General features: G+C 37.7%; 1 protein-coding gene across 2 annotated transcripts in view; it reads left to right on the top strand.

Moving 5' to 3' along the window:
- The window catches only part of DCTN4-p62 (dynactin subunit 4), a 92,785-nt gene that overhangs the window by 42,448 nt on the left and 24,532 nt on the right, over positions 1-25,805 (top strand). For both annotated transcript variants that reach the window (XM_090368794.1, XM_090368795.1), the window contains one exon: positions 12,750-12,859. In XM_090368794.1, the coding sequence (XP_090224920.1) occupies positions 12,750-12,859 (110 nt within the window). The remainder of the gene's footprint in view (positions 1-12,749; positions 12,860-25,805) is intronic.

Below are 25,805 nucleotides of genomic sequence, written 5' to 3'. Positions count from 1 at the left end.
AAACAAGGGTGGGCAGAGCGGAATGCTACCCCAGCAGATGGCCAAACGGGCAGATGATCTCACGCCTGTCAGTTGACCAGTGTCAGCAGAAACCCTTTGATGAAGATTCATTGAGGGTTGTTAAAATCCTGCCTGGGGAGTGTCCCAGGCCACCAAAAGAGCCCGAAAGCATCTACTCCCATGCCGATGGAGAGGCGGCGTTAGCAAAGGAGTTTCATGGAGAAGAGATGACGGCAGGAATCCCATTAGTTTATCCCCTGCAGAGAGAAGTGTCGACGTCCGCAAGAATCTCTGGTGGAAGCTTTGTCAAGGGAAGTTGAGAATCACCCGGTGAAGTCTTCTAGGAGCAGCAGAGAACATGTTGGAGCATTGCAGGGGAGGATGAAGTTACTGTGGATGGACAGGAAGAATAAAATAAGAGACAGCTCTCGAGTGGCCACATAATAGAAACTTTTTGACGTGATAGCAATGGTGCATCCTGTGAAGTAGAGAATCATTATTGGGTTTGGTATATCCTTATGGCTGACAGTTATTTAATTTCTGGTGTGACTGGCAGTGGGGTAGCTAGTCGACGGAACGAGCTACGGTAATCATAGGCGTACCAGTTGGTGGTTGTGAGTGATAAGCTGTTGTTATTTGGTTTTTAGGAGCATTAGCAACTAAGGCCATATTGCTCTGGGGATATGCAGTGGTCATTCCCTGACCTTTCTGCATCCTCCGTATTTGGTGGTCATGGGCTCGAACCCCGGTCTAAATCAAGAAGCGTGTGCTACGCACTGCTGCTCCTGCCCACCTGGCTACAGAGGCGCCGTGAGTGATAGCAGCAATCTGTTGAAGACTGCGGTGGCATAGGTGGAGAATGCTTTGTAGGCTTCTTCTGATTCCAATACCCTAGCCTCTGGATGGATTGTCGGTGCATTGAGGGCCAGAAGCTGGTTGCGGTGGTCGAGATAGATCGGACAGGAATGCATCACGTGGTTCCAGTCCTCTGACTCTCCACAGATGCAAAAAGCATCCTCAGCCAGACCAAAGTCGAGAAGACGCCTTTTAAATGATCTATGGCCAGTCAAAAGAAAGGACGTGTAGACGTCCTTTCTTTTGACTGGCCATAGATCATTTAAACCAGTTGCAACATCGTTTGTTGAGGAAGGTGACATCTGGGATAAAGAGTTTAGTAATTTCACCTGTTGATGAGTTATTCCATCATGTCTGCCTTAGGGAAACCAATTCAGTCCACACACGAGTCATCTCATGTTTGATGTTAGTGTCTGTACATGTTTTAATGGTGAGTATTTCAACCTCTTTATTCTTCTTGATGGCATGAGAGAGGCCGAAGTATATGACATGGAGATCTAGGGGTAAGCATCCAGTAAGAACTTGTAGTGCAGCGGTTAATGTGGTCCAACATGCACGAGTCAGTGCCCTTTATAACGGATGGTTGGAGGCCTCCTCACATCTAACTTTCCTTTCAGTAGAAGGGTTTTGCTCTTTTCAGTAGAGACTGAAAATTTGTTGTTTTCAGCCCACTCGGAAAGGGCAGACAGTACTGCACCTAATTTCTTTTGTAGCTCTCGTAGGTCCTTCAATGATGATGACAAGGTCATCGGCATAAGAAGTTGGTGTGACGTTGGGATATATCCTCAGAAGCCAGTCATCCAGGATCATATTTCACACTGCTGGACCAAGGATGGAGCTTTGGGGACAGCCTCTGGTAAATTTCTGGATGATGGAATGGAATTGTGTTTTGATGGTGAGATGTCAGTTAGAGAAGTAGCTCTTGAAGCAGTTGAACAGATTCTGAGATTCTGAGCAATCAGTGGCCCTGACCCTCTGTAGGATGGCCGGCCACCAAACGGTGTCAAAGGTGCCTTTAAAACCTATAAAAATTGCAAAGATATAGCTGGCCTCAGAATATTTTGCAAGTTTCAGAATCATGGTCAGAGCATCAATTGTAGAACAACTCAGCCTGAACTCGAATTGGAGGGGAGCTGCAAGACCTTTAGCTTCGTATGCAGGTTGGAGGCGAAATAGCAGGAGTCTCTCAAACACTTTACCCAGTATTGGTAAAAGTGCTATAGGACAATAAGCTGATGTCCTGCCAGTGGGATCTTTTGGTAGAAGTCTCAGGTTTTCAAGCTTCCAGCATGATGGAAATATGCCATCTTTCAGGCAGGTGTTGAAAAGCTGGATGAGGATAGCAGGAGCGACAGTCCAAAGACGTTTGACAGATTCCCCCTCGATGAGGTCCAGACGTGGAGCCTTGCCATTCTTGATCTTGTTGATGGCCATGGCCACTTCCTCTTCAGTAAAAGGATCTTTAATAGCGGTAGGTTCGAATTTTTGGTTGTCGATAGTGACTTAATTATGGAAGTCTGTGTTTAGGGCAGCATCATCTTGGTAAATCAAGTCATCCAGAATTTTGTTCATTGTGTCCAGCCAATTTGTTGTCTCAGGAGAGCCATTATTACATATGGAATTGATGTCTGTAGATCTGATTTTGTTCTTGACAAGTTTATGCACCAGGCCCCAAGGGTTCCTCTTCCCTTCTGTCTCTACCAGTGTGCGCCATGAGTTTTGTTTGGCATGGTAAATCCTATTGCAATATTCTCTGCAAAGGGCTCTGAATCTTTCTTTGTATTGATCAGTAATGTGGGGAGACTCAGTTCTGTGTTTATGCTGGTATGCTCTACGTGCATGCTTGAGATCATTCCGTAGGTTAGTAAGATCCTACGACCACCAGGGGACGGACCTTGGACTTTTAGAACATATCTTCATCGATGCTTGTGAGGCTTTCAGGAGCATTGATTGAACAAAATCTGTTTTTTGCGTACTATTCATGGAGTGATACTTATTGAGGGCAGAGGGGCTGCAGATGGCTTCCCGAGCGATCTCATCAAAATGTCCCAGTTAGCCGATCTTATAGAGAACCTGGAAGTATCATGCATGTAGATTTGGCGAGGAGTAACTTGATCAGTAATACAGTATGTAATAAGGCGGTGATCACTGGTGGTCACATATTCATGCACGTGCCATTGTTGGAGAAATTGCTGAGGGAAGGAGTTATAAGGGTAACATCCAAGTTGGATTCCCTGGTAGATTAGCGATCTCCAATCTGTGGGCAGCAATAAATTCATCAAGTAAATCACCTCTAGCATCAGTGGTGGCATTGTACCAACTAGTAGAGTGTGCATTGGAGTTGGCTGCGATGATAGCATGTGAATCATCAAGCAGGTCAAGAGCCCGTTCCAGGGTGGCAATATGCGGGTGGATGTCAGTGCCAAACTGAAAGTAGGACGTAAGGACTGAGATGCGGCCAAAGCAGCCTTCCACAGTAGCAGCAGCCATGTGGGAGGTGCATAAGGTATCAAGTCTGGTCACAACTAGGTCCGGGTTGCGGATTATGATGGCTGCAAGGCATAGCTGGTTTGTAGTCTGTATCTTCCGGTATGTAAGTGGATATCCAGAGACTCTACTGCAAACATAGTAGGGTTCCTGGATGGGATGGAGCTGAGAAGCCACAGAGATTGATTTTTGTCCATTTATTTGGACGATACGAAGTCTGGATGTTGTCTGGTTAGATGGCCTATTATCCATAATTTGTATTGTTATGGATTATTTCAGCTGCTCTTATATACAAGGCATGCTCCATCCCGAACGGAGTGATTGCTGGGTTTATTAATAGCTTTGCAGTTGGCACAGGTTGGTGAGGAGGATTTATTTGGACAGTTCTTGTAAAGGTGTCCTGCCTCTGCACAATGCCAGCAGATTGGCTGCTTCTTGAGACACTTCTTTGAGGTATGGCCATATCCTAGGCAATTGTAACATTTCATAACTGGTACAAAGTCCCGGAAACGGTGTGATGACCAGCCCAAAAAGATCCTTTCTTGATTGTGCAGAAATTTTCTAATCCTGGGAGATACCTGGAAAATCCAGTTGAGCTTGTCCCGTGACCTGGTAGTCGTTGAGAACCAAATCTTCGTTTCTTTGGCTGCCTCCTCCCTGTCTACGTGTCCAAAGAGATTTCTATTGAAAATCTCTTCCAAGAGCTCTTCCTTATGGAGTGAGACTTCAACATTGAAGATGATAATGCTTGACCCTCTTAAGTTTCGTGGTTTCAAAGGTGAGGCTCAAGTTTTCAGCTTTTCCACGTTTGTAATTGCTCTAGATCTGATTTGGGGGCTGCTTCCAGGATTATGCCTGTGTCGCGGATCTTTTGGACACTTGATTTTTATGTTTTCCAACTTTGGTTTTAAGATTTTCAAGACTTTCTTTTATGCCATCGCTGTCTACGATATCACAACCATCTGCTGCCTTGATAATGAGCATATGCTTCTGTTCTGGGGGAGGAATCTTGGGCATTTTGATGGCAGCTGCATATGACGAAGTCTGAGGAGTCCCTTCAAAAGGGACCCGGGCCTGCATAGTAGAGGCAATGGTGTTTCAAGGCCTTGAAAGCTGGGTTGGTTATAGTTGTCATCTTGAGGGTCACATTCATTTGTCGCAACTGCTCGTTCATTGATTTCAGTTGCTCATTTTCAATTATTGCTTCATACAACATCTTTTCCAATGAGCCCCAGCAGTGTGTGTAATACGCAAACACTCAGCACTGGAAACTCCACTATTATCACTGTAAAGACAGCTCTCCATTTTACTCTGCAGAGTCTGGATAATTCTAGGTTTGGAATTTCCTTGCTTAATAAGCTAGGCTCATCCTCTCCTTCATCATTACCCTCCCTCTGCTTAGAGGGGGGAAGAGCAGAGGTTTCTGACTTCTTTAACCCTCTTTTCTTGACAAGTGCTTTCTTTCTGGATGTGGACGGGAGACCCCGCTCTCCATTCTCCTCGCAATCGTCATCGTTTTCGCCAGGAGAGTTATCAATCGCAATAGCATCCTGGTCGTTTTGTGTGAGTGTAGACTGTCTATTCATCTGAAGTCTGTTCCTAGTAATGGGATATGCCCCCTCTGAGTCTTCATTACCTGTTAACTGGAAAGTCTGTTTATGTGGGCGAAGCATAACCTTCTGGTTAATGGTATCCTCTTCAGCCATTGGTTAAAGTAGCAAATAGCACTATATTGATGTTGGGGTGGGAACATGCCGTATGAAGTAATGAAATTTTTGGATATGGCGTACATGTAAGAATATACCCAGATCCTTGACATAACGTGGCCTCGACAATGCCTCCCGCATACACACTACTCGGACTCCCTCCAGTCACTATCTGGCAGAGTAGAGGTAGCAAGATTATACACTAGCTGATCTGGAAGCCTCCTAGGGAGTTACCAATAGGGTCGGTATGGTGTACTTTAGTGGCCAGCCTGCGAACACTGTTTTAGAGCTGTACCCTTGAAATGTAAGGAAGATTGGATCTCGCCACGATGTTCATCATAACCTCAAAAGTCATCAATCATACTGCATGATGGAAGAGATGGGGAAGGGCACATAAGGCACCGTCATCAAGATTTTTATCCCCAAGGTTACCTTTCTTAACAAAACCACACATATTTGATTTACTCCTGGGTTTTTTTACTAATTTTATTTTAACTGGATATAGATTACTAAATGTCAAGTTGGTGCAGTTCAACCTTTCAACTATAGATTTATGTTCTTGTAGCCTTAGAGCAGGGATGTTAAACTGGCGGTCTGTGATGGGTTTTTTTGCTGCCCCGCTGCCTCCATGGAAAATAATGGTGTTTCTAAAATGCATTTCTACTGCTTTCCACTGCTGTCTACTGTTTTCTGTGATCATGCAATTTCCAAAATTTTCCATTGCTTATTTAAGTGATCGTTTTGCGTGCTGACAGTTTTACGGCAGCTTTCATATTGTATTGTATTATCTGGAATAAACTTGCTTTTCATTATTCATTCTATTGTTTATTCAGACTTTTATTTCCTTTCAATTAGTTATTAGTGCATTTTCGGCTGTGATTATCAAACAGCAACTGAGCAATTAAAAAGCATCTTTAGGCATAGAAATGGCAAGGTTTGTAGGTCATGTGTGGCCCGTGTGAGGTATACTAATACGGGAAATGGCCCACGGCCCGAATGAGTTTGACACCCCTGCCTTAGAGGATGGTTCTCATGCGTTCTATACATGCCCTTTTACAATAACTTATGGGAGCAGCTTGGTCTTTCTGCTAGTATTTATGCCCCTGGTCAGGTCCAAATATTTTTGGACAAGACAAGTTTTAAAAAATTGCAGGTCTTTGCCAGATGAAATTAACAGACAGAAATCTCAGCTGCTTCCATCAATAACTACTCAATCCAATTTCATGTAAACTAGCTTTTTTAACAAAATTAGGACACTGTTTTGACTTCTCATATAATTTCGAGACCATACATTCCTATTTATTCTGTCTATTGTTTGACACCTTCATTAGCTTTTCAGAACTTGCTGAATAATTTTAATGCTCTGCTGTTTTGACATTTCAATACCTGTCATTGGCTTAGACTGTCTTCTCTCCGATTTGCAATTTTTATCTGAATAAATGTACATCTACTGTTATTGTGACTAATTATACACTCACCACTTACTGCATCTTTTCACTGCAACTTGACAGTTGGTCAGTAGCAGACATTTTCTGGATTTATTGATTGACTCTTTTCTACAGCATCACATTAGAGGGGGAAACAGAAGAAAGCAGTACCTCGATCTGGTTATCAGTAGTGACTCTTCATGCATTAAGAATATTCAGATAAAGGAACCACTAGGTGCCAGTGATTATAATATATTGATGTGGGATCTACTTTAAAGATATAACTGTCATGAAGGGTAAAGAGAAGGGATTTTTCTTTCATAAAGGGGACTAAAGTGTTTTAGACAGTTTTTAAATACCTTTCAGTGGGACCAACTGATGTTACCAACTGCAAATTCTGAATGGAGGCATTCTGAGAAGTAATCATAGAAGCTATAAAGTTTTTTATACTAACAAAGAGACATTGTTCAAGGTCGAGACCTAAATGGATGTCAGATGAGACCAGTGGCAGAGAAGAAAAAGTGCATGGAATGATTATAAATTAGCAGGTGACATGAAAACCTAAAGTAATTGCAAATTAGTCTACAGTCTGGTCACTAAGGAGATTAGGCAAGCTAAGGAAGATTATGAGAAGTCCTCGGCTAAGAATGCAACGAAAAATAGTAAATAATTCTTTGCTCATGTTAACACTAGATGGAAATGGATGAGCAGCGCTGGCTCACTAGATATGAAGGGCATAACTTGATAATCCTATTCAGGTTTCTGACAAACTAAATAAATATTTTGCATCTATGTTTATATATGAAGAAGTTTATAGCGAACGCCAGAAGTGCGCCAAGTTATAACTAGGAGCTAAATTATTTTGTCTTAACTGAGAAAAAAGTGGAAAAGAAATTACAAAAGCTAAAAGTAAATAAGGCACTCTAGGCTGTGGGATCTATCCAGTTATATTAAAAGAAGCAACAAAACAGATAAGCAAACCTTTGGCCCTAATTATGAGATATTACTTTTAGTGGTTCCTATAGATTTGGAGGTGTGCAGTTATCTTTCTTGTTCACAGAGGGGATCAAAGGGGTACATGAGCAATTATAGGCCTGTAAGCTTGACTTCTGTTCCAGGGAAAATAATGGAGTCAGTGGTTATAGAGGTATTGCAAAAAGAGTTTAACAGGAATGGGATTATATGGAAATCAGAGGATGGTTTTGTTAAAGGGGATCCTATCCGACCAATCTGATTAGCTACTGTGATGCAGTAACAAAGGAATTGGCACTGTAAACAATAATTATCACAACATATACAAGTAGTTCTCGACTTTACGAGTTAATTCATTCATAGTGCATGCTCGTAAAGCGAAAACTCATGAAGCGGGAATTTATTTCCCATAGATCTAAGTTAAAAAATAGGGGTTACGTTCTCAACAATGAAATTAGTTATCTAATTAGTTTGTTTAAACAATGATTGATTTATCGAAAGAAATGAAAACATAGCCTGTAAAATCAAGCAAATTATAATAATAGGGAAATTATTTACGACTAACAAATGTTAAAGAATGTTTATTCTTCATCATTATCATCGACTAAATGCACACTTGTTGATCACTCATTATTGGCTCGGCACTCGTTGGTTTGTTGCACAAGGAGTCGTCTTCTTCATAAATGCTTTAAGAGGCGTTTGTTTCCAAGATAATCTTCTCTTTTAATTTCAAATTTCATTTTTTAACGGCACACACAAATTGCAACTAACACGATTCGCGTAACAAGTTTACGAAGCTTAAAAAAAAGGAATGAAGAGAAAATTCTGAAAATTTATTTGTTTTTTATACGATTTGAAGATTTCAGTAAAGGGGAAACACATTTCACCATAATAACGTAAAAATCCACACAATTCCAACTATCGGTATTTTTTGCAAATGCAAGAAGATTCAAGTTTAAACTTCTTTTATTGCTGCTAAGTATGGTACAGGTACATTAAAATATAGGCATTCAAAATTGGTTCTCATAACAGAACATATGATAACGATGAAAAGTGTGGTGCATTTTAATGATTTGAATTGGTAACTAATACAACTTACAAACCACGCTCACGACCTTTTATATGGCCTTAAGGTCATGCTCGTGACCTTAAAAATGACATTTTAGAGAGAGAAATCGCCTAGTTATACAACGAAAATTTCAACTTCTGTGATCTTGAAACGAATTACCAAAAAACAATGAGTTAGTGGGTTCACATTACGATATTTTAACGATACGATGGTGTCTCTGGAACTGATTTAATATTGTAAAACGGGGTACACTGTATTGTATAGCTACACACATGGTTTGGAATGTGGTATTTATGAATGTTTAACATTCGTTTTTTGCAATTAATGTTCATATTTTCGATTTTGTTGATACTTGATAAAAAAAAAAAAACCGGTTACTCATAAAGCGAAAACTCTTAAAGTGAGAACTGCCTGTATTTAGATTTCACCAAAGCTTTTGATGCTTTCCACACAGAAGACTGCTATGCAAATTGGTGCATGTGGTAGGCCAAATTACCTATTTATAACCACCCTTTGTCTTCTGCCACTCAACTATTCCTTTTTCTTATAAAATGGGTACTGCTCCTCTTGGAATAATGTTAAAATAGAGTCCCTCAAGGTTCACTGCTGGGCCCTTACTGTTTACGGTATTTATTAATGATGTTGATGAAAGCAAATCAAGCTTATTGTCTAAGTTTGCAGATGGTATACATCACCTTTATGTTTATAAAAGTTAACAAGGTAATTAATGACAGGAATGAATGCATACTACTGCAACAAGACCTAGAAAAATTAAGTAGATGAACCGAGAAGTGGAATTTAAGTTATAACATTGATAAATTCAAGGTACTGCATATGGGTAACAGTAATTCCAAAATAGCATACCAGTTAGTGGTGGAGAATGAAAAAGACCTAGGGGTAATTGTACAGTCCAATATGAGTTTCTCTGAGCAGTACAGACAGGCTGCTAACCCAGCAGGGTTCTTTGAATGATATACAGGAATTTTGCCTGTAGGAATAAGGAGGTGAATATCCCATTGTACTAGAGGTGATCATTTAATTCACAGACTGGGGCAAGATTTTGTTAACTGTGTAAACTTTCCATAACTGCCGCTAGAGCCACTCTATCTCTGATCACTACTGAGCAGACTCTGTTTGCACATGCCAGTACTTATCAAGCTAGTGTTGTACGAAGAATTTTTTTTTAGCCATGTGTCACTGATGATCACTTTGAAGCAAGTATTGCATTGGACATATAGATAGAACAGCGATATGTGATTTGTTATTGTGTCAGGTGGGGCTTAAATGCATTGGAAACAGTTAAAAGAGATGAATGAAGCATATGGTAATGAGTGTCTTGGTAGGATGGCCATATTCTGGTGTTACCGAACTTTCCAGTATGAAGTGGTTTCTCCATTAAGACAATTCCAGGCCCCATATGGCTAATGTTGTGCAGGCAGTGATCACTGCCATTGGTGCCGAGATTCTGCCACATCCCCATTATTTATTGGACTTAAATTAGACTCGCGTGATTTCTTCCTGTTTCCACGTCTGAAGAAAGCTCTGAAAGGCAAGCATTTCACTTCCAACAATGATGCTCCCAGAGCTACAATGGAAGCACTTCAGTCTTTCAAAAAATGGCTTGCATGAAGCATTTAATGCTCTGTTATGACATTGGCGATAGTGTGTAAATTTCAAGGAGAGTATCTCGAGAAGGAGAAATCCATGGAAAATTCAGATGATGACAATTAAGATAAGACCTTGCACCAGTCCACAAATCAAATGATTACCCCTCATATAATGCAATGTTTAGGTTGCATTTTGAGTACTGCATATAGGTCTGGAAGCCCCATTTTAAGAAATGTGTATCTCTTGGATGGGTGCAGAGAAGAGCAACCAGATTAGTCAAGAACACAAAGGGGTATTCTTACCACAAAAGGCTTCAGTTCTGCAAATTGCTGCCCTTATTATTATTATTGTTAATATCAGTTTATTTCCAAAGAAATGTCCCTTTACAGCTATCCAGCTAGAGGACATGGGTTACATGATAATAATGAATAAATAAAAATTGCCATACTATTTACAATCTATGTACAGAGTACTCAAATGAATTGATACAATACATGGCCTTAAAACAGCATCTGATTACATAAATACAACATAAATACATAATCGTAGATATATAAATACAACAATAAGTGAATAATATAGCATCCCAGAAGTTATATCACCTACAGTTTGACCAGGGCATACATATCTGCCAGAGAGGCAGATCTGTATATTTTGTCCTTGCAGAGCTTCTGACAGTCAATGGATAACGTGTTAAATATTTCCATGGAATTAAATGGAAACATGTTAACCAGGGAGGTCATGCTGTGCAGCTTGGACCTGAATGGCAGTGCACTGGTAGGAATTCTATTACGATCTAGCAATGATATCCCAGATATCAGGTGAGCTTAATTTTCCAGAAAGAAGCTGGGCGAAGATCACGAGGTTCCTGGAGATTATATGATACTTCCAAGGTAGCATATTTAGAGAGCATGACAGATTTTGAGATTGTAGGTGATAGGCATGTGACCTTATTTAGCCATTTTAAAATCCAGTATTCCAGGATAGGAATCCTGGTAAGATGGAGGTGCCGAGTACCATATCATTGAGGCATACAATGGAATTGGGGTTATGCAATGGAGAATATAATTAATCATAATTTTATTTTTTTTATTTTTTATTTTATTAATAACAAGATACACAACAGGTAACCATTAACAGTGTATCTGAGATCAGATCAATAAACATAATAACAATAATGTGAAATCCTACAGGACGATAAACATTGATATAGATTCAAACAATAAAAGCATATGTACAAAAGAGGATTGTATTAAGTTAAGTTACCGGTAAAACAAGTAATAATTAATCCGTTAGAGAACAGAAAAATAATATAACAAAGATGTGGGTTATGGAAGTTGGAGATCTCCTGTTTCACTGCCCATATAGCAAAATGTTTTTTTCCGAGTGGCATTAAAATGAGGCAAGAACGTAAGGTCTTTGTCCCAGGTGAGGCCCAAATCTTTGTGCTGGGTGACTTTTTTTAACTAGGGAGTTGCCAATCATGATGTTCACATTGTTTATATTTCTCTTGGTTATAGTAAGTTGAGCAGTTTTTTTGTTGTTAATGAAGAGCCCAATCGCGTTAAGGTAATTTTCAAGTTGTTGTAACTGTCGGTTGGAGATCACTGTGGTAGACTGGAGAAACTGGTGGCATTTTGCAACAGCAAAGAACTTTATATAGTAATAGTAATCATGGCACATGTGATGCAAGAAAGCAAGCGTATGAGCTTGTGTAGCATCTCATATTGGCATATGTGGTTAAGTTACATGATTTGCAAGGAATGGTTCTAACGATGCGGCAAAGAGGGTGGCAGAGAGAACACCCCCTTGGGGGAGCTCTCTGGAGCAGGTAATTTGATGATGATGATTATGATCTCTTATCCATAGGGTCTTAGTCTGGAAACTAGACACTTGTGAGAAGACCTGATTGAAGTGTTTAAGGCTTTAAATGTATTGAGTAAACTTGATGACGATATTTTTTCTTGGACAACACACATCAGGGAACATAAATTGATGTCCCCTGATGTAATTGCATAATTACAGCAAATGATGCTGCATAATTGTAGCATCATTTGCCATTATTACTACTTTATTAACAGTTTGACTTGTTAATTTCACTGTGTATGAATATTTGTATTGATCCCACTATTTTCACTTTTTTTTTTTTTTTTTAGTGAAATCAGTGTTACAATTTTTAACTGGGTGACAAGATGACTGAGGGATATTCTAGTTGAGAGATTATTAGTGATACATAAGAAGTCCACATAATATAATAACTTTTGAAGAGTAGGTGCAGTGCTCTATCAGTCTAGTAGTCAGTCAGTCTAAAAGCCTTATCATTATATTTGCTCCTAGCATACATTTCTTGATATTCTTAACCCTCAGTAAGTTAGTTATAATAATAATATTGCATATAGAATGCCTTTTTATTTTACATATAGAATATTTTTTTATATGGTAAAATGTGATAGCATAAAGTGTGTTCCTGTTTTAGATATTTAATTTTGCATACTTTAATTTAATTTCCTAATTTATTCATTTTTATGAAAAAAAAACCTCTAATAGTTATAGTGGTAGTTTTCTTAAAAAGTAACAAATTTTAAATTTCTTGACTTCTTTGCATTATTTGTTTGTAAATTTTAGGTCTAAAGAAGAGGACTGCAGAGTTGCTGAAGAGAATTCCTCTGAACCAACAGAAGAAGTGAACTGTCTTCTTGATGAATACTTGGATCAACCTTTAAATTTAAGCAGAGGTAGTACGTTTATGATGCTTATTAATATCTAAACATTTAACAGAAATCTGATATCCTGCACTTTAGATTTTGTTTATTGGAAACTTTGGAATACTTGTTAAACCAAACTTAGTCATGTAATTGAAGAAGCTTAATTTAAATTCAAATAAATTCAAATTGAGAAAAGACAATTGTAGAATAGATGTACGGAAATTTGCTTTTATCCAGCAGGTGGTTGATAGTTGGAACAAACTTCCATCTGCTGTAGTGGAGGGTAACAACTTAAATAAGTTCAAGGCAGAACTAGACAAACATTTGGAGTGAATGAAGGGGGGGGGGGTTGCTGATGCTATACAAGCTTGCTTTCTTGCATCATATGCCTCTAATAATGAATGCTAATTCACATATCAACATGTCTATATAAATAGTGGCCGACCGGGTGGGTAAAGTGCCTGCCTGGCAACCCAAAGGTCGTGGGTTCGAATCCCACCTCGGACTTGCAAAAACTTTGGCAGGTGCATTATGGCCACAGAAGCCAATGTGCTAATAACTAACAAAAAATAAATAAATAAATAAAATAAATAATATATTCATTAGGTGTTTGATGCCACATTTTTTGCATATCAGATTTTTGGGATTTTAATTAAAATTTCCAGCTTAGTTTATTATAACTAGATATATTGCCAAGTGGCAGAAGGAACAGTTCAAAAAAACCCTAATTGAGAAAGTATTGTGGCTGAATTTCTTGTATATATTCAAGCAGAGAGGAGTGATCATAGTAGGTGCATGTTTCCTTTGCCGTGGGACTTTAGAGATTATTCAGTGGCCATGTTGAATAAAGTGCATGTTGTTTCACATCACTGTGAAAATATTGATGTTCTGCATAAAAATGACTGCCTGTTATTTAGAACAAAGAAATGATATCAAAGTTCATAAGAAGTTTTGAGGAAAGAATGTTCTAGACCTGATCACCACCCATGAACCGGATGGCATCTTGGGGTTTATGGTACTGGAACCATTAGCAGGGAGTGTGATCATGGAGTACTAAATTGGATGATGGGGGTAGTGAGAAAGAGGGGGATATCAGTTGTTAATGAGTAGAGGCACGAGTTCTAATTTCTGGAAAAGAGATTATGACAGCTTAAGGTGCTGCATGGCCTCTGTCAAATGGGGAAATAGTACAGTGCATGAATACATAAGAATTATGGTACCTTAAATAGTACTCTCAAAGATATAAAGTGTGTTTAGGGTCAGACAGCACCAGGGGTTTCCCCCATCTCCACGTAGTTTACATTGTGGTGTGATACAGTTTGCTGTAAAGGCCAGAGATTTGAAAGTATATGGATCTTGAGGTGTGTGATGTCCTGTACCATTGGCCATTTAGCCGCCAGACACCTGCTGAGGTCTGACGTTGCCCACACACTTCGTCCCGTAGAGGCAGACCAGGTACTCAGTAGTTGTAGTTTACTCTGGCAGGTCCTGTCACCTAGTTTCCTGAGATTTCAATGGCTAGGACCTTTTTAAAAAAAAAAAAAAAAAAAATTGTTTGCGTGAGTTGAACGCTAGATTGAAAGACCGAAATGTGGGTGAATTTAATTTGAGCGATATTAAATTTTGACCTGTGGGGTATACGCTGGCATGCAGATAGAGAGGGAGAGGAGGCTGAAGAGGGGGGGGGAGAAGGAATGGGATCAATTGAGGAGACAACCCCATTATAAATCAGTGGGGCATGCCCATGTCTCACCAGGAGGAAATCTGGGTTGGCGAGGAGGGACTGCCTCCTTCCCTACCTCTAATGGAGGGAGAAAGAAAGATGAGCCAGAAAAGACAGAAGGAATGGGATCAATTGAGAAGAAAACCCCATTATAAGTCAGTGGGGCATGCCCATGCCCCACCAGGAAGAAATCTGGGTTGGAGAGGAGGAAGGAGGGACTGCCTCCTTCCCTACCGCTAATGGAGAGGGAAAGAATGATGAGCCCATCAAGAGCGCCGGCACCTATTGTCATTATGGCTGGCATATGCAGAAAGCTCTGTGGTCTCATTGGGCTGGTTGGAATTCAGCTGAATAGAAAGTCACTGGGTCCACATATCGGGTGTGCACCTTTCATGGGTTAGATCTGGTTTGTGTGATTCTCTTATGTTGGGGTTTTTTTTTTTTTGCTCTCTCTGAGGCAGTTAGTTGTTGGTTTGTATTGTTTGCTGTCATTGGCACTTGGTTACTGTGAATTCTTGAGGCTGGTGAAGGTGGGGTTGTGACTTTTATATGCAATTTGGCCAAAGTTTACACTGGTAGGTTATTCATTTGGTGGTTGTTACTGTTGTGTGGTGGATGCAGGGAGAGTCCATCTTCTTGTGAAGAGGTCTTGTGCATATTGAGTGAAGGCGCTATAGGTATCTCTTTCAGTTAGTATCAGATATTCCTGGTCTTGTAGCATTATTTGGTTGGTGGTTATAAATCGGCAGCAGAGATCCTCGTACAGTGGGCAGTCGTATATCAAGTGCCCCCATGTCTCGTGTAGACCACCTTCGAAGATATAGTTACAGAAGCCATAAATGCGCGCGCACAACACACACACACACACACCATTAAGAAAATACAACACAAGGAAGATGCCAAGATGGATGAATAATGAGCTGGCCAGTTTAACAGAATAGAAAAAAACAATGTCATAGGGCTGACAGAGTGGTGAAAAGTACTGAAGCCTATAACAACTACATTGATCTGTAGTAGTACCACAAAAAAGATTAGGCAAATTATGATAAATCATTGGCTAAGAGTGCAAAGAATGGGAATAAGGAGCTTTTCACAAAAGCAAATACAAAGAAGAGAAGAGCAAATCAGACCAAACCCATGTGTAATAGGCGAGGGAAAGTCTTAGATAACCTAGCTGATATTGCAGATTAATTGAATAGGTACTTTGCATCAATATTTATAAAATTACAGACAAAGACCCTTTGTTGCAAGGATAAACCATATGGGTGAAGCTAGGAAGCATGAAATTAGCAATGTTGAAATTTCAGAATATTAGAAAAACTTTCAAACCTAGAGGCAGTAAAGCTCCTGAAGTTGATACTGGACTCAACTTCAGGAGCCTTACTTGCTGGAGTCATTGGACTCAACTTGCTTCTATCTAGGTGCTGATTAAAGGACGATAGGTTTGTATCAGATATTCCTGTGGGGTATACACTGGCATGCAGATAGAGAGGGAGAGGAGACTAAAGACTGGGAGAACAGAAGAAATGGGGTCAATTAGAGGAGACAACCCCATTATAAGTCAGTGGGGCATGGTCATGTCCCACCAGGAGGAAATCTGGGTTGAATAAAGTTTTGATTTAAATTAATTTTTGTTTTTACTTACTTTCTTTAATGTATTATAAATTTAAGTTTGATAAAAGCTATTTTCTATGATATTTTGAAATTTAGTTTCTATAAAAGTTACATTCTGAAATATTTTATAAATTTAATAACGATTATTATAAGATCAATGTTGAGTACCTTGTTAGAGGTTATCGTGACTTAACTGAAAATGCCCACATGTTGATTCCCATGCAAAGTTGACATCATTGCTTGCATTGCCTGGGGATGTATTCAGTGGTTGATCTAGTTGCTAACTATAACTCAATTGATGATTCTTTTCTTTGTTCCTGTTGCAAGTAGTATACCAATCTAAAATTAAAACTCAGTGTGTTGCTATAAAAATTTGAGTCACAGAAGAAATAGAAAAAAAGGAGGAAAGTGCAATTGGGAGTTTTTTAGGGAGGGACTCAAGGTTCTAGTAATCTGCCAAGTGACGCACCCCAAATTCAGGTCCCAGAACAGAATAATCAAATACAAAATGCCCCGATTCAAAAGGATTTAATTCTAATGGGAGATTCCATTTGTGTTTTTCAGGTAGCAACAATTAATGATGTCACTAATAGATTGTCAGATTTTACAGGGGGTAAAGAGAGCATTATAATTCATGTGGGGGACTAATATTAAATGCAATCTGGCAAAATAACATGTTCTTATATTTTGTAAAAATATAAGAACATGTTAAAAAATGCTGCTAGTTAGATCAGAGTGTGTGTGTGTGTGTGTGCGTGCGTGCGTGCGTAATCCTGCCCAGGCATGATAGAAGGGACCATATGCTGAAAGACTTTTGTATTAAGTCAAGACTTAAAGGATTCTGAAAGGTTTTTGGGGTGAAAGTTTTATCTGTATGGTCTGCATTTATTGATGAAAGTAATCTGTTTTGTTGGGAGGGGATATACCTGAACAGAGGTGGTGAATTGTTTTTTGCTAGTATCATTGAGGATACCTTAAGGGTTCAGGGAACCTGCTAGGTAGGGAGGAAAGGAGTAATATAGATATGCATTTATCTGATGATATGGGTCAAAGTAATACTTGCACATATCTGAAGAATTTTTTGTTTGTTGTCACAATGGCTTATATTCGCAAGATGTTCAGAGGATAGTGTCATTTCAAATGAGCAGAAGGTTAACCTTAAATAACTTTGAGGGGTGTGTCAGGGCTGCTGCAACCCTATGTGCTGCATGTAAGTGAAATCAAATTTGCTGCCCCGAAATATTTAAATTAAAAAATAAAATACGGCATAAATAATTTTTATTCATTTATTTAAAAAGAAAAGAATTACAACATATCTCACATATAAAATAATAAAACAACAAACAAAAATAACAAAATCATTCTGAAATTCTGGAAATAAACTTTAAATTCTAAATTACAGTATTCATACTCTATCACAACAATAAAATAAAAGAAAAATTATAACATTAAAAAAATTATACAAAATTGTTTTCTTGCTTTAAGAAATGCGAATTTATTAATTATTTAATTTATGTTTATATGTTCCAAAAGATCATTTTCTATTGAAATTATTGCCAAATTCAAGATTTGTTGTTGGCACATTTCGATCGTAAATAATTTTCGATTAATTTTAATTTTTAAAAACTCCGTTCACCTGAGGCAACTGAAACTGGTAAAGCTAAAAAAAATGCTTTATGCTACTGCTACATTTGGACAAGTATCTGTAAAATCGTTTTTAAAAATATATTGTAATACTTCAAATGGAGTAATATTGTCTTTAATATAAATTTAAATGTAATTATTCAAATAATGCTAAATCATCCATATCAGACTCACTGCAATCAATGTCACTTAATTTAATATGTAAATATTTCTACATGGCTTTCATATTTTTAAACCTTCCAGTTAATGAGAAAATTGTTTTTGTCCATAATTTGAAAGAAAAAATTAATGTTGAAATCTTGTTTGGCATTGATGCCAATGATAGTAGCCATATTATTAGCCAAATTGAGAATTTTTTGGAATGCTTCCTCTATTCTATTTTTTTTTTAAATATTCCGTAATATTTTGTAGACATTCAGAAGCTTCATGTGTATCAAAATTCCTTTTTTAGAGCATTTTACTTTTATTTTAATTTTAACTTTATTTAATTTTAATTTTAATTTTAATTTTATTTAAAATATCATGCCAAAATTATAATCGAATAAAGAAACATAAGATGTTATTTTTAAGGCTATTTATTGATTTAGCATGATTCCTTGTATCTATATCAATTTTCTTCTTCAGTGATTTCAAGTAAAGCATCGTAAATTTCTTCTATTTGGTTTCTCAGCAGTTTTGGCCTCTATTCTACTTTCCCATCCAGGTGTAAGTGTTAAATTAGTTATATATTTTTGAAGTACGTTCCAATGATGGGTTGATTGATATTGAGAACAAAAAACATAATTCCTGAACAATTCCAAAAAAAAATCAACTATTTTAAAAGAAGTCTCGGTGGCATTGTTTACAACAAGATTTAGGAATGTGGCATATGGAATTAAAAATGCTCTGGAATTAACTTCAAGTAATTTTTTTTCTTTTTTTTTTTTGTAAACCTTTTTGTGTTTTCCGCGCACATTCCAACCCTAGCCACGTAAATTCTGAATATTTAGATTTACTCAATAAGTAGATTTGATATTTATTCAAACAATCCCTGTCTGGTAGAATCACGTGCAGGACAAAATCCAAGAAAATGTTCGCTTATTCTTATTTAAACTTTCATAGTGCTTATGTCTCTAAATACAAATCTAAGTATCACAGTCATCTGCAGAACATTACTTATCAGACGTTGTATCCAAAATCGTAGCAAAATACTTGTATTTTATCTATAATATTTTGTGAAATTATTGCAATAATTTCATTTTGTATTTGATCACCCAAATAATGCTGATATATTTCGATTCAGATTTCTGAATACATCTAATATGTTCTGCCATAAATGAATCAAATTTAGCGATTGTTTCAGTAAGTTTTAAAAAGTTATCATTGTTATTTTCATATAAATCTTTTGAAGATCCCCCGAATGCTATACACTGCCTTGCTAAAAATAGTACCATATACAGTATATTATTCTTTTAATTACCAAATACCAATAGCTTTTTTACTATATCATATAATCATATGATATAGAAAAAAATCGTCGATTGTAATGTTTGTCTTTAGTGACTGTGCCAGATCTAACCATTTTTTTATGATTTTTAATGTGTACTGCACTTGTTTCATGCTTACCTAAAATAGCAGATAAATTTCTCTGTTTACTGAATCCAAATTGATTACTTAGTTGGTTTTTACTATCACCAAATATCTTGCAACAAAAGCAAATTACAGAATTTTGCTATAAAGAATAAAGTAACCTTTGACCTTTTCCTCCTTTTTTTTCAGAATTTTCTTATAATAAACATCTGAAAATTTTCTTTGACTTTAATCAGAAGGATATTCTCTGATTTTAATTTGAGTTGTAATTTTGAATCAAATAATCGTGTTTCATTGTCAGCTTTTCTGGCTAATTATCTCGATCAGTTTATAATGATATATTTCAGTCAATATTTATTAAATATAATTACTAAGGGGAAATTGAAAAAAAAAAGAAATCACTAAATAGAAAATTTTGCTATTTAGAAGTTTGTTTGACAGAGGTCTGACTTATATGTGTCAAAAAAAATTTTGGTGCCCTCCTGAACTGCAGGTGCCTCCGTAGCCAGATGGGAAGGAGCAGCAGTGCGTAGCACACGCTTCTTGATTAGACCGGAGTTTGAGCCCGTCACCAAATACGGAGGATGTGGAAAGGTCAGAGAATGACCACTGCATATCCCAGAGCAAAATGGCCTTGGTTGCTAATGCTCCTAAAAACCAAATAAACAAACAAACAAACAAACAATCCTGAACTGCTGCCGGCAAGGTAAGTGACGCTTACCTCACCTACCCACTTTCGGCGGCCCTGGTCAGGGTAGTAAACTATACAAGAACACATAGTCTTAGCTGTGTATATGGTAATATCAGAAGTGTTGTCAATAAAATGAGTGAATTTGAACTTGTGGTTAGGACAACTGATGCTGACATAATGGGGCTAATGGAAATGTGAAGCTACCCAGAAATAAGCGATAAGAATTTCACTATGGTATTTGCAATGTATTTAGGAAGGAAAATAGAAAAGCTAGTGGGGTGATTCTTCTTATCAAAATCATCCTGAGAGCAACAGACGCTGTCCCAGATTAAGTTGTGCATGCTAGTATAGAATCTGTCTGGTGTGAGTTAGCTGGAAGCAAAGGAAAATGAGAATAGGTATAATCTACAGTTCAGAAGATTATGATGAGAACCTCTACATACAAATTAAATAGGTGAACAAGTGTGAATGTCTAATTATGGTTGCTTGCAATTTTCCTCTAATTGATTGGAGCAAGTTGGAGGAAAACCCACCATGGTGAACAAAATTTTTAAATCAACTAAATGGCTGTTATTTCAATGAGCGTGTTAGGACAACTACTAAGGGAAAAAATATTCCTGATCATCTCTCACGAATTGGATGATGTGATAGGGCTGACAGTACAGGACCCATTAGCTGGGAGTGATCAATTAAGTTTAATACAGAGAAGATGGCATGGAAAAATACAGAGCGATAAAAGTACCAAAACCCTTTAGTAATTATAACAGCTACAAATTGATGTGTAACAATGCCACAGAAAAAGTTAGACTGGCAAAGGCAGATTATGAGAAATTGCTGGCTAACAGAGCAAAGAAGGGTCAAGTAGTTTTTCTCATACATGAGTACTAAGAAGAAAAAAGAAGAATCAGATTGAACCCTTGCATAATGGATGCAGAAAAGTTTTAGATAACTCTGCTGACGTTACAGATGAATTGAAATGCTACTCTGCATCGATATTTACAGAAGAAAGACTTCGTGGTGTGAAGAAACTGTACAAGTGAAGCTGGAAAACATGAAATTAGCGATATTGAATTTTCAGATGATTATTTATTAGAAAAACTTTCAAACCTAGAGGCAAGTAAGGCTCTTGGCATATAATCAGTGCATTGAACAATTGGATTAATTATGACGTGGTCATCAGACTCAGGAGTTATTCTGGTGGATTGGAGAAGAGCTGGTGTAGCACCAGTACATAAAAGTGGTTCTAAGAGTGAAGAGGGTAATTTACAACCAGTCAGCCCGACTTCAGTAGTTGGGGAAAATGGTGGAGGCAGAGATAAAGAGTGCATTATAGGATCAAACAGAATTCCGAAGGAAACGCAGCATGATTTTATAAAGGGAAAATTATATTTAACCACTGTGTTAGCTATTTTGATAATCACTCAGGAGCTGGATGTAGGAAATAAATTTTCCATTGTTTACTTAGATTTCAGCAAAGAATTTGACTTAGTCCTGCATGAAAGGTTTGCTACTATACTACTGTATAAGCTGGAAAATGTGAATCACAGGGAAATTCCTTAGATGGATTGTGGTATGTCTGCAAGACAGGAGGAGAGGATTGTGATTAGTGGTTATTCTTCAGATTGGACTAATGCAAGAAGTGGTTCTCCAAGGATTGGTACCGGAATCACTCTTGTTTTTGATTTTCTTAAAGGACATCAATCAGTGAATAGCAGTGTTCTCCCCAGAAAATTTTGCCAGCTGGGTGGCATTATGAAAAAGCCAGATGGGGAAGTGTAATACTTCGCAATATTATAAAATTTTCTGTTATTTATAAATGTGACTTAAGTGATTCAGAGCAAATATTAATTGCATAATTTAACATTATATGCTCCTGTCCCATTGATCTCGATCACATAGTATGTTTGAATTAATATTGATTGAGATCGGTGAGAAGTACCATACGGTACTGCAAGAATCACTTAAATTTTAGCTGGGTGGTCAGTTAAATTCAATGGGCGGTGTACCCATTCAATAGGTCCTGGGGGAGAACACTGGATAGAGGGCATGATGTCCTTTGCAGCTGATATCAAAATCAGTAGTTAATGATTAGTGCCAAGCACAGCCTCTTCAGGATGACTTAGACTTCAGAGGTGGTCTGCAGTGCAGCAGCTATCTTTTAATGCAATAAGATGCAAGATCTTACATGTGGGGAAATAGCAACCCCAAAATAACTTGCCCACTTGGTGGGGTTGAATTAAAAACAGTAGAAGAAGAAAGTTAGTTGGAAGTTAAGATACAGTTAGACATAAGTTTTCCAAGTGGTGTAGACAGGTGGTAAGGAAGGCTCATGCTGTTCAATCTATGATTTATTGAAAATTTGTTTGTAGAAATAGGGCAGTTGTAATTCCACTGTAAAAATGTGTTCTCTTAGTTAATGATTCCTCACAATCATCCTTTGCCAGCCTTACTCTTTCTGTGATACTGTTACAAATCAAATTTTGGCTAGTTTAGGCCTCATCTTTTCTTTTGCTTTATTAAACTGTCCAGTTCCTTATTCATCTTGACATCTTTCATTTATGACTTCAGTGATTACTCCTTTAAATGTATTTCATAATTCCCCTATTTTGAATATTGTATTTCATAATTTGCCCTCCTTATGCTGCCTGCGCAGCACTGCTACCAACAGTGTAACAAAATTAGTGTAGACTAGCCATTACAAGAAAACAAATACAACATGTATGGTGCACAAATTAATGTTAATAAGCATGTTACTTAATATATATACAGAGTGATGGAGGTAGAAAGGTCATAACTTTGGGATCTGATGGCAGCAGTTCTTTTGAGAAAAACAGTTCATATAGATATCTGTGATTCTGTGTAGTTGTAGAGCTATGGTCTTTTGAATTTTAAAAAATTATTATTGAGCATTGGGTGGTAAAAAATAATAGGTAAGAATAACTAGACACACACCTAGTAAAATGAAGCTTCATAGCCATTCAAAATTGAGCCTATGTTTATATGAACCTTTTTTCTTTTTTTTTTTCTCAAAATGACCACTACCATCATTTCCTAAAATTATAGTATTTCGAAATTATAAATTATTTGCAATTTATAAATAATATAATTTCTGTTATATTAAATTATAATATCTAATTATAATTTAATGGATTTTAAAGAATTCCAGTAGGTAAGCTAGACAGTTTTGTTCATATAATACTCATTTAATGGCATAGTTAGAGGTTATGCAGCTTTTAAGATAGTAAGCGAGCACACAGTGGAATTTACAGATTTAAAGTAAGATTAAAATTGAGCCAAAGCTGTGAGGTAAAAATAAGTAAGATAATTAAGTTTGGGGAGGGGAATTAACGCTGATGCTTGTAAAGCTACTTTGCCCTCTTCTTCTGGACTGGAAAGCCTGATACAGGCCTATAAAACATAATCCAGTTGATCTACATGAGTTATACAACCTAGGTGTCTTTGGTTGTACCAAAGACTCAGGTGCAACCTCTTTAATTGTACACCTCATGCAGGTCATGCTTTGTAAGCCTGTGCCAAGCATCCGAGCCCAGAAGAAGGCAAAGTAGCCTTTGAAATTTTGGAGGCTACTTTACTTTTAAACTTGAACATCTCCATGTAAAAATTCTGATGTTGCTATACACAGTGGTGTGTGTATAGTATGTTTTAACTTAGCAGTTTTTCCTTCCATAAAGAATTAGGCAATAATTATAGCTCCAAGTTTTAACTGTATCTTCATACCCTTCTTTTTAAGGAGTATCAAAATAACTAAGAAAAAAAAAAAGCCATGAATTAGGGTTGAATTTGAAATTGTCTGCAATTCTGCCCAGACACGATAGGAGGGAATATATGATAAGAGCCTTGTCAATCAATTCGGCCCTGGAAAGATTGTGCAAGGCTCAAGGGGTAGAATTTTTTTCTGCCTGGTTTGTACTTGTTAACAGGAGAGACTTCTTCTACAGGGATGGGATACACTTAAATAGAAAGGGTGCAAGAATATTTGCTGATGCTATCGAAGCAGGGTTAGGTGGGTCGGAAAACTGCTAGCTTGGGGGGAAACAAGGACTAATAGATTAACAGTAGCCACTGGCAGAGGTGAAAGTGATTCTTGCACTGCTTCTATTGGAATGAGCAAAAGCCTGGAAAACAAGATGCAGGATGTTTCAGAGACTGTTGGGAGTCATTGCAGTACAAGTAAACACATGGGTTGTGTTAGGGTAGCTAAGAATAGGAACAGGTGCATGTATACTTGCGTGTACACCAATGCTAGGAGTTTGGTAAATAAATTTGATGAATTTGAGGTATTGCTCAAAGCATCAAAGGCAGATATTGTTGGGATATCAGAGACGTGGTGTCACACAGATATAAGGAATGCAGAACTGGAATTTGGGGAGTACAACATATACAGAAAGGATAGAAAGGGAGGAGGGGTTATGCTATTAGTTAAGAAACACATAAAATCCAAGGAAGTGAAGCCAGTCGACATTGCTGGACAGTGCAGTGTCGAGTCAGTTTGGTGTGACATAAGCATTGGGAGATCAAAATTGAGAGTAGGAGTGTGCTATAGGCCTAATGACTCTGATGAGTATAATAAGAAAATGTATAGGGAAATAGAGTGGGCCAGTAAATCAGAGAGTCTTATAATGGGGGATTTTAATTTCCCAGATATTGACTGGAATTTGTGGGTTGGTCACTCACACACTAGCAAGGCTTTTGTGGATTTATTGGATTACTGTTTTCTACCTCAGCATGTTTGGGAGGCAACGAGAGGGAGTAATACTCTTGATTTGATTATCAGTAGTGATTCTTCATGCATTAAGAATCTGCAGGTAAATGAACCACTAGGTGGCAGTGATCACAGTGTGCTGAAGTGGGATTTACTCAAAGAGGTAACTACCATTAGGGGTAAAGGGAAGGGTTATTGCTTTCGTAAAGGCGACTACGAAGGACTGAGACAGTATTTAAATTCTATACAGTGGGACCAACTGATGATGTTACCAACAGCAAATTCAAAATGGGAAGCATTCAAAGAACTTATCTTGGAAGCTACTAGGCTTTACATACTAATTAAGAAATAATGTTCAAGGTTTAGGCCTAAGTGGATGTCAGATGAACTAATGAGACATATGGCAGAGAAGAAAAATGCATGGGATACATACAAATTAACACGTGACACAGAAGCCTATGATAGATCCAAGTTGATCTGTAACCAAGTTACAAAGGAGGTTAGGCAGGCGAAGGCAGATTACGAGAAATCTTTGGCAAAGGATGTAAAGAAAAACAGCAGTTCTTTACTTTACTTATGTAAACTCTAGAAGAAGTGAGTTCTTTACTTATGTAAACTCTAGAAGAAAGGGGATGGTCCACTTGATATCGATGGTTCAACTGTTGATGATCCTGCTTAGGTAGCTAACAAACTAAATGAATATTTTGCATCGACATTCACACATGAGGAGTTATTCAGTGAGGGGAATGCCAGAGGTGTATTCAACTCTGTCAGTAAACTAGATAATCTTGTAATAACTGAGAGTAAAGTGGAGGAGAAATTGTTGAAGATAAACACAAGAAAGGCACCTGGGGTGGATGGGATCTATAGAGTTATATTAAAGGAGGCAGCAAAGGAAGTAAGCAAACCCATAGCCATAATTATGAGAGCTTCTTTGGACTCAGGGGAGGTACCCATAGACTGGAGATGTGCAAATGTGATCCCAATTCACAAAGGAGGATCAAAGGCTGAC

The sequence above is a fragment of the Mastigoproctus giganteus genome, chromosome 2, assembly GCF_048544385.1.
Source record: "Mastigoproctus giganteus isolate SK-2022 chromosome 2, ASM4854438v1, whole genome shotgun sequence".
Taxonomy (NCBI): Eukaryota; Metazoa; Arthropoda; class Arachnida; order Uropygi; family Thelyphonidae; genus Mastigoproctus; species Mastigoproctus giganteus.
This window is presented reverse-complemented; position numbering and strand designations above follow the sequence as displayed.